A 13,840-nucleotide genomic window follows, 5' to 3' on the forward strand; every position below is an offset into this window, starting at 1 on the left:
TCCGGTTAGATGATCTCAAATTTAAGAAGAAAAAAAAGACTTAATTACCAAGTTGGTTCCTAAATTATTTAAAATGCATCATTTTGGTCCCCAAATTTTAGAACACTCCAATTCGGTCCTTCAATTCTTAGAAAAGATTATTAAGAACCTAAAACAAAATTCACTAATTTATCAGGTCATAAAACATATTTTGACCTTCTATTTATTAATTTTTTTAGTAGAAATCATAGTATCTTACACAAGATAGTTATGCTTAAACTGAGTAAGATACTAAAATAATCATGAGTAATGAAGTTTTTCCTCCAAATATTTAAATTTATTAATTCTTTAATCCTGCCCTAAAGTCATACTTAGTAGTAGTTAATAATTTGTATATAAAAAATTAAACTCTAATTATTTGGCTGAAATAATACTAATATATATGGAATAGTTAATTGGGATGATGAGCAGGACAATTCATATGAATTAATAATACCTTTGTGTCAATTTGAAACTAACTTAGAAGTGTGAATTTAAAAATTTTCTTACTTGGTTGTTTTTGTGAAATTATCTATTTTGTATGTTTTATAACTCTAAATGAAATCTAAACTCATGGAGGGGTGAATGAAGTAAAAGTATTTAGTAAAAAGTTACCGAAATTAATGTATATGTTTAAACAAATTGTACATTTGAATTAAAAAAAAAAGAAGGAATTTATAAAATCAATGTGGTGGCCTCAAGATTCTAAGAATCCATCCACCTTTGTATTTACCCCTCTGGACAAAAATTTCATGCAGATAGGTGGTTTCACTCCTGCTAGAGCCAAAAATGAGCTAGGAAGTGTCCAAATTCCATCCCCACAAATCAAACCAGAAGCCACAGCTGATCCAAATGTGTCAGCATTAACCTTATCAAGCCTCTGCCAAATAAACAAGATCAAACTACCAACACACATATCAATAGCAAAGTAACTTCCAATATAAAAGGGTATTGCCATAGCCATAGGAACAGGAATAAACTTGGCCCATTTTTCTCCAACCAAATCTCTAATAAGATTGATACCTATTGCTGCCACAAAGAACACACAACAAAGGGTGAGACAATATTGTGGCAAAGCTGAGAAGCCATCTACTCCAAGTATCGCCATGTTGCGATAAACAAGAGCATAAGGTGCAGGATATGCTGAGCCAGGAATCCCTAGGTTGCCAAAAGCCTTGTAAAAAAGCCAAAAAACACAAGGAGATATAACACAGCCCATGGCAGTTCCTAAAACTTGGCTCAAAAACATGGACCTTGGTGAAGCTAATGTCATGTAACCTGTCTTGAAATCTTGCGTTAGATCAGATGCTGTGGACACAATGTTCATCATGACTCCACATGCAGCCAAACCAGCAATGACACCACCCTGAGATGCACCAGCCCATGCACCAATAGTGAAGATGGCCAATTTTCCATAGGTTGATGCAAGGGACCAATCTGTGAGTCCACACCCATATGCATTGCAAAATGCTAATGCTGGTGCAATGATGTAGATCACAACAATGTAGTACCACTTGAGCTGTGGGAAAATGTGGGGGACAATCACAATTGAGGCTACTGCAATCACAACGTAGCCAATGACAGCAAACCATACGGGGATTTGGTCCTTGAGGAACATGTCAATTCTGCGTTCATCATCGTATGAAAGTAATGGAGGTGAATTTGGATCACTGGATGATGATGATGTGCCCAAGCTTTTTCTGTAGAATTGGTTATACAAACCAAGAAGGGTTCGGCCAAGAACCTTGATGAAGTTGTATAGACCGTCACCAAGAATCATTGCTATTGCTATGAAAACCTGTTATTAAAGAATACATCAATAAAACTGATCAACTAGGATATATTCTTCAGTTAGCTACAATATCATTCAAAGAACAATGCGACAGTACATTAATATTGTGTCACATGTTGCGTACAGTGTCATATATTGATACTAAATCTATCAATTATGTCCAAATTATTGATATTTTTTTAGGTAAATTATTTTTTTAGGGTGTTTCAAATGTCTCGTTACCTTCTCAATCCATATGATATAATCAATCATAACTTCAACAAAATGAATTTCAGATTTATTGTGGATACTAAGAGTTAAACATTAGAGAGATTTACACCAATAGGTTATGAGCAACCATACAAGTGAAATTGACACTACACTTAAATCTAAAATCTTAATACTCTAGTTTATGGGTTTTTTCTTTATTTATATGTTGTTCAACTTTTTTATTTTTATCAAACGTAAGACTTCATCATTTAATATTTATACTCCAACAACATTGTTAATTCAAACTATAAGCATGTTTGGAAATAATTATGTTTAAATCTGGGAAGACAACTTACTTTGTAACCTTGAAGGCCATGCAAACTGCTCTGCTCTAGCTTTGCAGAGTACCAGTCTCCTTTTTTATTATCAATGAGAGGCCACATGATAGCCCATGAGATAATTCCACCAACCAAAAGGGATACATTGATTATATATGGGCATATCATCCCAACCCCGACATATGTAGTCGAAAAGTCGAAGAAGAACCTGTTATGTAGATAAATAAATGATACACAGGTAACCAAAATACATATATAAAACTATATAATCAATAAATATTTTTTAATACTTTTGATTGGTGTATTATTAAAATAAGAAGTAAATGTCATAATCCTCTGTTTCTCCTTCTAAGGATATGGTGGTTAAAATAAAATCATTGGATAATCCACTCAGCATATATTTGAGAAATTATAGGTTTCTGCCAATTTTTGTACATAACTATATATAAACTCGCACGTTGTACATGTACCTAATTTCTTAGAAAAATTTAAAATATATAATAAAATGTTTTTATTCAAGTGAATCTTTTAAATAATTTGGTAATCCGCACATATATAATCACAATAATGTATATAAAAGGAAAATACTGAGAAATAAGAAATTGAACCTAGAAGTGACACTTAAGCAAAATGAGTAAGTGACAACTAAAGAGAATATCAAAAGAGTTGAGATAACCGAAAGAATCAATGCATTAGAGCTTAGGTGACATCTTAAGAGTTCAAGTCACTATAACAGAGATTTTTTATTCAACTAAGAATTTTTTTTTTCTATTTTATTTTCATTAATAAGATATGGGTGAGTCACATACTTGTTTTTATAGGCTTCCAGACCAAATGTAGGGAAGTTGCTAAAGCCACAACCATCACTAGCAGTGTAAAACCATTGGAAGAAGCCCCAAAAGAAGCTAAAAGAGAAGAACTTTCCCAGCAAATTTACTTGCTTCCTATAAAAGCAAAAGAGTTAAAAGGAAATTAAGAGCATCTTGTTGATGTATTTATAATAAAGAATAACAAAGCTTTTGCAATATTAAAGGCCTAAATCCTCACTTAGCTAGTTTGGCACCCTCTGTTGTATGGAAACTATTGATAAGATGGGCCGTTGCAGTACCACTGGGATATGTCAATTTGAAGTCTACGATCATAATCTAACAACAAACGTTAAAGAAAAAAAATACTCAATTCAACATGCATTAAGCAACAAGAAGATTCATGCATAAAAAGTTATATATTTCATGCTAGCAAATTTACAATTAGACATTCAAATCATATTCAAATTAACCAAAGTTTGCACCTTACCCTATATTGTAGTGGTGCGGGTTATAATTAAGGCTTAATTACATTTTTTTATTTTAATTTTTTAATTTTTGACAAATTTTACCCTTAACAAATTAATTTTACACATTTTATATTCAACTTTTAAGAAATTTATAAATTTTATTCTCTATCAATTTACTTTTAATATAATTGTATTTTTTATCTTCAACTTTTTATTTTTTTTTGACAAATTTTGAATCCAACTTTATTATTTTTTTTGAATTTTATCCTATTTATTTTATTTTATTTCTAAATTTTACCTTTTAACTTTTGTGTTTATTAATGGATAAATGATAAGGCTAAAATTTACAAGTTCTTTAAAAAATGAGATAAAATACGTAAAATTAATTTATTGGTGATAAAATTTACCAAAAATTAAAAAGTTAAGAATAAAATATGCAATTAACCCTACAATTAATTAATGATGACAAAGCTAACTACTTTGAGCATATTTCGTGAATACGTTGTTCATTTGAGGACATTAGATTAATTAATGTACCTTTCGTAGTGGAACCAATGAAAAGAGGCCAAGAAAGCTAACAACAAATGCAAATGCTATCATCCATCCTAAACCTGGGTCCTTAATATCCTGTGCAGTAGCTTCTGGAGATTGTTTAGCAATATCTGAACTCATTCCAAACAAGTAGCTACCAAAACCTCCTGCTCAAGCAAATCCAATCAAACAAGCATTAACAACAAAGAAGATACATTCCGTTAGAATTATAATTAGTTGTTAGAGGATTGACCATATTAAAGTTAATTACAAAACATATCGTTTTATTGACACCATTACTTCGGTTGGTTATTTAGCAAGAAAACCTAAACCCCTAATTTCATCATATATATAAAACTTTAAAATGTTGGATATGTTCACATGGACAATAAATATAATGATGTATACATAAAATATTTCTCCAATTCAGAATTAAAGTATAAAAAATTCCATTCATCTCAATGAAGAGAGGTCACATTTGTGATTGCCATTTCAAAATTAATATTGAAAGAGCACTAGAGTAAAAGCAGGTCATGTTTTATTAGACAATAGTCCTCATATACATGAGTAAGACTAGTCCATCATAGTTAATTTCATCCAATGTTTTCATAAAGAAAACTTACTATAATAAACCAAACGTGAACTTTATTCAAATTTAAATAAATAAATTTTAACACGCACGTCAAAATACTGGCCAACATCAAGGTTTCGCATTAATTAGTCAAATAAATCTATTTTTAATTAAAACACAACGCCAAAAATACTTGTACTAAGTTTTTCCAATTTTAGAAGCTCCGATACAATCTCTCTTGAAATCTAGGTTGGTTTCATGAATATGAATGTGAGTTCCATTTTTCATTTATTAATTGGTCCCATTTTCAAGATTTCCTAACTAGAGAGTACTGATCACAGCTTGAATTTCATTCAAAGAAAACAAAGTGTGTACAAACGAGCAATCTATTCACTTTATCATTCATCAGTTTAAAATTCAAACAAAATAAAATTAATCAAACCATTTGCATGATGCAAAGCCTTCAAAGATAGATTTAATTTCGATGATGATGTGAAAAGAAGAGAGAGAGAGAGAGAGAGATTACCGCTGAAAGCAATGCCACTAGAGGCAACAACGCAAGTTTGAATAACAGTATTCTCCTGACGAGTATACGGTTGCATAAGCATCCCCGATTTGGCGAGCAGCTTCGTCCACGCCTTCACGAAGAAAAACCCTAGCAGCCCCGCCGATATGTTTAGCGACGGAATAATTCCCGTCGTTAGGTTAAGCTTCATGACGATGAACGTAAACATCACCCCCAACACCAAACTCACCACCATCGACCTCACCGTCACCTGCCTCTCCCATGGCGGCACCTCCTTCCCCTCAAACGCCTTCTCCACCGACGCCGCCGCTTCCGCCACCTCCTCGCCGCCGTGCTCCAAGTCGATCCTTTCTGAAGTACCCATTGATGATTAATTCTCTCAACTAACTAACTAACTAACTATCTCTCCTTCACCACCTTTTGTTTCCTTCGAATTAATTCTAATATTAATTAACTTTTTCTTTCTTATATACTTATACAGACACACGCACATAATGCCTCTGTTTCCGCTATTACAGATTTTACCCCTTGACTTTTACTAAGTAACTACCATGCTCATTCACATTCCAAGGGGCAATTTAATTTCTTTCAAAACAACGTGGGACACGTTTCTTCCTACACTTGCTCCCATACCAATGTCGAGTAACTGAGTAAGGAATAGTACGGAATTATGTTTTCTAGTTTCATTGAGTGGCCATTTCTTAAGTTTTTTCACTTAAATTAATTATCATATGGTCCAATGTATGTGAAGGATTATGTTACATTAACTAAGTCGATGGTGACCAATAATATATCCTTCTTCCCGCCTTTACCTCTTGGCATGCATTTTAATTTAGGTAATTAATTAAATTAAAGCAGGATATATCATATGAGAGAAATTAATGTATTTTACATGAGAGTAAAATTATTAAATCTGAATGTATAATCAAACATAGATAATCAAAATTTAATGTCATATGATCATTTAAAAAATTATATAAATTTTTCAAAAAATCATGTGAGATTTTTTATATTAAATATGAATTCTTCATGTATAGAAATACCATCCAGATTTAATCTTCTAATTATATTTTCTCTCATAAGATATGTTATTTTAATTAAAGTGTCAATATTGTTTTAACTGTTTGGAAAAAAAATAAAAGAAATATTTAAATATGGTCGAAAACTAATCAAATAAAGGTGTTGCCTTGTTGGTCTTGCTTGCTTCCAAACTTATTAAAAAAAATGTTTTAATACAATTATATCCAAATACGTATAATTTCTGTATATATCTGAATATATTCTGTATAAAATAAGGTTAGAGTACAATTTCTCTACTTCAACACGCTAGAGAAGATAGAAATAAAAAGTATACGCAACCAACGAAGCAAAGGTGGTAAGAACCTTAGTCTCTAGCAAGTAGCAACTATTTTCGGGTGCCATATGGTCATGCATGTGAGTCGTGATATTGATGAAAGGTCCAAAGTCTTGTTCGGGTCCCATACAGAGGCAATGACCAGAGCCAGCCCAATGGGACAAATACTCAACACATGTGTACAATACAATAGTGGTTTCCGTAACGATCACCATGGTTTTTTAATATTGAGATTATTTTTCTAATTTTCTCCATACTACTCTTGTTTCAGTAGTAGTACGAATAGAAATTATTACTAGTAGCTGAATTTAGTCTATTGAATGAATAAAACGTTAATTTTGATATATTATAATTTCTTTATTTGAAGCTGTCAAATATATTTTTATAAATATGTTTTTAGTACCTAAAAATAGGTTTATATAAGATTCTTAGCAACAAATAGGTTTTGAAGCGGATTATAATTGATTATAGTTGCCTAAGTTTAATAAATAACCATTTTAAGAAATGAATAATTGCCTTAGAACCTAAAAATGATTTTTTTTAATTCATTATATAATGAACAAATTGTATTAACTAAAACTCATAAGATTGACATAGTGGATATAAGGCTCCATTACATTCACTACATGTGAAAAAATGATTTATTTAATGGAAGAACTCATATTCAATAAAAAAATAACATCAAATAATGCTCTAAGCTTTCTTTTGAAAACAAATGTCATAGGTAGGCATAAGAATAGGATGGGTCATGGTGAGTTTGAGTCTCCATTCCATCCTTGCAAAAGACTGAGAGTCGGGTTTATTTGTTTAAAGGTGGGGAAAAGAATGAAACCCAATCTCATCTCCATCCACATTTATCAAGTTCAGGAAAGCTCACCAAAAAATCATCTCACATTTTTAAAAAAAATTATTTTTTATATAATATAATAAATCACATGTTATTAGTTATTTTTAATTCAAAAAGATTTTTGTAAAATTTAATAAAGAATCAATACTGTAAAAAAAATTAAAAATTAAATCATATTTTTATTTCAATGTATAATTTGTAACTTTGTTATTTAATTAGTATGGTAATTATAATATTATTTATATACCTATTAAAATAAAAAAAATTATTTTAAAAATTATAAAAATAATTATATATATATATATAATTATTTTTATAATTTTTAAAATAAATTTTAGTTGAATAGTATTCTTGGAAGCACAAGAGTCTGATATTTTAGTTGAATAACATTGTAGCAGTAAGTCCCGTGTGGTGAAGGACAGTAAGGCTAAGATGTACCGTTCAAATAAAATATTAAGACGTAATATACTGATTGCTATAGGATTAGTGTTCAAACGATATTGTTTCTTTTTTTTAAAAAAAAAGAGTTAATTTTTTTTTTCAGGTCCAGAAAATTTAGTAACATATTACCTTATAGAAACATTTCTATGGAACCACATGAAGGCAAAGATACTAGAGGATGAATTTAAATATGTCTCGTCTTTTACGTTCTATCTCTCGTATTTCATTCAGATCTAACTCATTTTCATCATCATCCTCAAATAATTCCCAAAGAAATATCAATTTACTCAATGAATAAGAAAATCAGACCCACGAGGTCGCCCCAAAACACAATCTCTTTGATGAGGAAGTCCGATTCGAAGATATAAACCAAAACATGAATGACTGGAACATTCTAGAAATCCCTCAAGATACTCTGTATGTTCCTGAGACAATTAAAGACAAACATAATTTTGATTACATAATCAAAACAGTTGAAAATAATATTTCTCTAGGACAAGATATAGGGAAAGAATTTCATTTACTTTCCATAAATTCAATTTATGAACACAACCGTAAATACAAATATCTCCACATAGGTTGTGTACAAGTAGCCATCAAGCCCTTAATTGATATGGGGATAGATGCAATGGTTTTAATGTGCCTTAGAGACATTAGGCATAACAAATTTGAAGACTCCTTAATAGGAACCATAGAAACAAGCCTAGGACAAGGTCCAGTATACTTCAATTGTTATCCAAACAAAACAGTGAGTCTGATGGACAGAAACATTCTTGACTCTCTGTTCCTAAACATCCACTTTCATGGCCTTGACATGAAAGAAGGATCAATCCCCGCAACTTTAATCTATAGGATCCAGTACAAAGTCATGAATACTTGTGCGTCGAGAGTCCTATTAAAACCTCAAAGAGGAGAGACAACTTTGTTTATCACTGATATGACAAAGGCCAATGTTTCTCTCCCAAGAACCATAAAATGGGATGAGATAACTCTTCCCAAAAAATGGGTCATGGATAAGGCCACACCGTCTATCCCCCGACCTGCTCCAACCATAGAACAAATTAGACAAGACAACTCCGACAAGGTAGAAATAACCTTCAATAGGAGAAATTCTTTTTCATTTAGGATAGAAGCTTTTAGGTCTGAATATGATTCAGCAAGAAGGTCTTTCTCGGTAAGAACCCGTTCAATTCCAGTAGATTTAACTAGATCTGAGTCACATAACCAGTTCCCTACTATAAATCTCCAAGGTTTAGATACAACTTCTAGTATACCTAGAACAACATACAACCAAGAACAAGAGGACGACCAAAAGTCGATCCAATCTCCAACATATTCCTCTATGCATGAACCTTATGATGTTATCTGACAACTTTAGCATTGATAAGAAAACCCTTAGGAAAGACTTTTATTCTCTTGAAAATGAACCTCAAAGGAGATGATTTTTTCAACATTTTAAAGGTTCAAACAGAAAACAAATCCAAAACAAGTTCTATGAATTTGTCGAAAGAGTCCAAATTAATGTCCTTTTCTTTGATTGGTTCCATGCTTATACCATAAAAAAGGATATAGATTACTCGTGGAAGCAAGACATCATAGGTGATCCAACAAAAAATGTGATTAAAAATTGGCAAATTAAGGATGATGAGTTAATCCAATCGGAATTACCTCCCATAACCCAATATCAACTACCAAAGGTCAAAGACAACAATGACAAACCTGTCATGGCCAGTCCGTTTAAGACAAAAGATGTCAATGAGGAAGTAACCTCCAAACACATCAAGAGCCTAATGGAACATGCAAATTACACAAATAAATATTTACAAGTTTTAGGAGAATCCATTAAAACTAAAATAGTTATCAAACATAAAACTTCTGAGGAAGCTCTATCTGGAATTCCCATAGAAAAACCTTTGTTCAAACCTTTTAAAATTAGCGACAAAGCTAAACAAAAAATTAGGGAACTTAGAAAGAACAAGTCTCTTGTGGAAGGAGTAGGTGACAACAATAGTGAATTATTAAACAAGCTTGACAGTTTACTTAGAGTCATCCCTGAAACTCCCCAAACTTCCGAAGGAACATCATAAAAAAGGGTAACAAGAAGTACCTCCAAATTAATTAATGTTCTTAATGAAGATAGTAATCAAAACTTAGAAAACACATTTAAGATAGGTTAAGTATCCGAAAAATACATAAATCCAATAAATTCCAAACACTGGAAAACACCCTCCAAATTATATTATCAAAGACCAACTGCCCCCGACCTTCTACTAGAAGAAATAGGTGAAAGTAATTTTAAAAGTTTTAGTGCAAATAACATCTATGAGTGGAATATAGATGCCCAAACGGAGTATAATATCATGAATACACTCCAACATATGACCATGGTAGCCATAGTCTACCAAGCATCCCATGAATGTCCGGAAGAAACCATTATTGATATCCTAGTAGCAAGATTTTCCAGGCAGTTGAAAGGTTGGTGGGATAATTATCTAACTAATGAGGAAAAATAAAAAATTTATAGTGCAGTTAAGACGGATCTCAATGGAAAAGTCATTACTAATGACGACAATAAGGAAATTCCTGATGTTGTTAATACACTGATATTCACAATAGCCCAACATTTTATTGGAGACCCGTCTCTCTGGAAAGATAGGTCCGCAAAATTATTATCCAATCTTAAGTGTAGAACTTTAGCAGATTTTAGGTGGTATAGAGATACCTTCTTAACTAGAGTTTACACTAAAGAAGATAGTCAATAGCCTTTTTGGAAAGAAAAATTTCTAGTCGATCTTCCAAGATCATTAGGAGATAAGGTTAGAGATAAAATTTGTAGCCAGTCAGCTAATGGAGACATTCCATATGAAAGTCTAAGTTACGATCAATTAATTTCTTATGTCCAAAAGGTAGCCCTAAAAATCTGTCAAGATGAAAAAATTCAAAGGCAATTGGCAAAAGAAAAAGCCCAAACAAAGAGAGACTTAGGATCTTTCTGCGAGTAATTTGGACTACCAGCTTGTCCAAAACAGAAGAAAAAATAGACCTTTAGGAAAGAAACCCATGATAATAAAGCTATCAACAAAAAGAGATTTCCAAGAAGGAGATACTCGCACAAACCTTTGACTAGTAAAGAAATGAAAAATCCTAAACCTCAATTAAAATCCAAAATAAAATGTTACAATTGTGGAAAACAAGTCCACATTAGCAAATATTGTCGGTTAAAGAAAAAATTAAGAAATCTTAACCTAGAACCATCTATTGAGGAGCAGATTAATAATTTGCTCATAAAAACTTCGGAGGAAGAAACAGAAACTTCATCCTCCATACTCTCTGAGGAAAACCTTAACATAATACAACAAGATGACCAACCATCGTCTACGGACGACGAAGAAAGCCAAATCAATACTCTAACAAGAGAACAAGATCTCTTGTTTGAGGCAATCAACTCTATACCCGATCCTCGGGAAAAGAAAGTTTTTCTGGAAAAATTAAAGAAAACCTTAGAAACAAAACCTAGACAAAAGGATTTTATTACCAATAATAAATTCAATGTAAGTAACATATTCAAAAGACTAGAAAATACTTCAGCTAAGCCAACCACAATTCAGGATCTCCAAACATAGATTAATAACTTAAAAAGAGAAGTCAAAGAACTTCATCAACAACAAAAAATCCATCAGATTATCCTTTCTCATCTCGAAGAAAATAGTGATTCCGAGAGCATTGAAAAGGATACAGAAAATGAAACTGAAAACTTAAAAGAAGAAATGTTTATGGGATTAATCAACAAGATTAAAATTCAAAAGTTCTACATAAACATCAGAATCATTATTAATGATTTCGTCTTAGACACGATGGCCCTATTTGATACAGGGGCTGATTCAAATTGCATTTTAGAAAATTCTTTGAGAAAACTTCAGAGAAATTAAGTACAGCGAGTGGATCCAAATTAAAGATCAATTACAAATTATCTAATGCAATCATTGAAAACCAAGGTCTTAGGATTAATACAAATTTTCTTCTGGTAAAAAACCTTAAGAACGAAGTAATCCTAGGAACTCCATTCATTAGAGCCCTGTTTCCCATCTAGATATCTAAAGAAGGAATAACTACAAATCATTTAGGAAGAAAGATTATATTTAATTTTTCTACTAAACCAATCTCTAAAAATATAATAAGATTAACCAAATTAACTTCTTAAAAGAAGAGGTATCATTTAATAACATTCAAATACAACTGGAAAAACCACAAATAAAAGAAAAAATTCAATCTTTATTAAGTCATATTGAATCAACGGGCTGTTTCGATTTGCCACATGCATTCTGGAATAGAAAGAAGTATATTGTTGATCTCCCTTATGAGAAAGACTTCAGGGAAAAACAAATTCCCACAAAGGCCAGACCGATTCAGATGAATGAAGAACTCCTTCAGTATTGTAAAAAGGAGATCAAGGATCTACTTGACAAAGGCTTAATCAAGAAAAGCAAAAGCCCATGGTCTTGTGCTGCTTTTTATGTCAACAAACAAGCTGAACTTGAGTGGGGAACACCTCGCCCAGTCATAAACTATAAAACTCTGAATCAAGCCTCACAGTGGATTAGGTATCCTATTCCAAACAAAAAAGATTTACTCAATAGATTAAATTCTGCAAAAATATTTTCCAAATTCGATATGAAATCTGGATTTTGGCAAATCCAAATCTAAGAATCAGATAGGTACAAAACTACCTTCACAGTACTTTTCGGGCAATATGAGTGGAACATAATGTCATTTGATCTAAAGAACGCCCCTTCAGAATTTCAAAAAATCATGAACGATATTTTCAATCCTTATTCAAAATTTTTCATTGTCTATATAGATGATGTTTTAAGCTTTTCTCAAAATATTGACCAACATTTCAAGCATCTTCAAACTTTCATCCATATCATCAAACAAAATGGATTGGCAGTCTCCAAATCAAAAATTAATCTTTCTCAAACTCGGATTAGATTCCTTGGTCATAAGATATATCAAGGCACAATCATCTCGATAGATAGATCAATAGAATTTGCCAGCAAATTCCCCGACCAAATTCTAGACAAAACCAGTTACAAAGATTAAGAGTATTGTACATTCATAAAAACAGTTATTGCACATAAGTTCAGATCCACGAAATCAGTTATTGTACAACAGTTACTGATACCAGAGATTAGACGTACGGGATCAAACGGACGAATAGGAAGTAAGAATGATACAAAAATGCATGCAGCGTTAAACAGTTATCAATAAAACTAATAAAATTTAAAATGCAAGAAGCATAAAAGAAACAGAAATGATGGCAGAGCCGAACAGAATCTGTGAGGGGAGAAGAGAAGAAAACTATAAATGAAATTAAAATGCAGGAAGCATAAAAGAAACAGAAACGACAGCAGAGCCGAACAGAATCTGTGAGGGGAGAAGAGAAGAAAACTATAAATGAAATTAAAATGCAGGAAGCATAAAAGAAACAGAAACGATGACAGAGCCGAACAGAATTTGTGAGGGAAGAGAAGAGAAGAAACCGAAGCGGCGGCAGAGCCGCACAAGATCGGTCAGGAGGGAGAAGAGATGTAAAGAAAAACTTTCAGTTTATTGAATTCAAAAGAAAAGCTTACAAAGATTTTTTCTCCGCAGAGCTTCTCTCTCTAACACTTCTACTTGACTAGCCTAAAAGGGTCCGGTCCCCCACATTACGCCTGAGGTCTCCTTTTATAGCCAATAAAAGCACTGTTTGCTACAATACAAGTTTCTTTGATTGGAACTATTACAATAATAAAATTACAACCGATTATGTGACCGAATATTGAACGACAATTGAAATTTTAATCATTATCTAAACAAATACCAAAGCAATCATCTTCATTTTGGTAGAAAGGGTCTTCTTCCTCTTCAGTTGAACTTGTTTCCTCCTTCTTTGCGGAAGAGCCTTCTTCTTTTTG

The 13,840-nt window shown here is 32.1% G+C and overlaps 1 protein-coding gene across 1 annotated transcript; it reads right to left on the reverse strand.

Moving 5' to 3' along the window:
• Positions 1 to 594: 594 nt before the first annotated feature.
• On the reverse strand, positions 595 to 5,754 carry LOC114375717 (probable metal-nicotianamine transporter YSL7). The gene is made up of 6 exons (XM_028333567.1): positions 5,242 to 5,754; positions 4,151 to 4,311; positions 3,385 to 3,482; positions 3,147 to 3,281; positions 2,356 to 2,545; positions 595 to 1,816 (listed from the first exon to the last, which is right to left on the reverse strand). Exons 1-6 carry the CDS (start codon positions 5,603 to 5,605, stop codon positions 716 to 718), a joined length of 2,049 nt encoding a protein of 682 aa, XP_028189368.1. The 5' UTR covers positions 5,606 to 5,754; the 3' UTR covers positions 595 to 715.
• Between the last annotated feature and the right edge of the window lie 8,086 nt (positions 5,755 to 13,840).

This window comes from Glycine soja, chromosome 11 (genome assembly GCF_004193775.1).
Source record: "Glycine soja cultivar W05 chromosome 11, ASM419377v2, whole genome shotgun sequence".
Lineage (NCBI taxonomy): Eukaryota > Viridiplantae > Streptophyta > Magnoliopsida > Fabales > Fabaceae > Glycine > Glycine soja.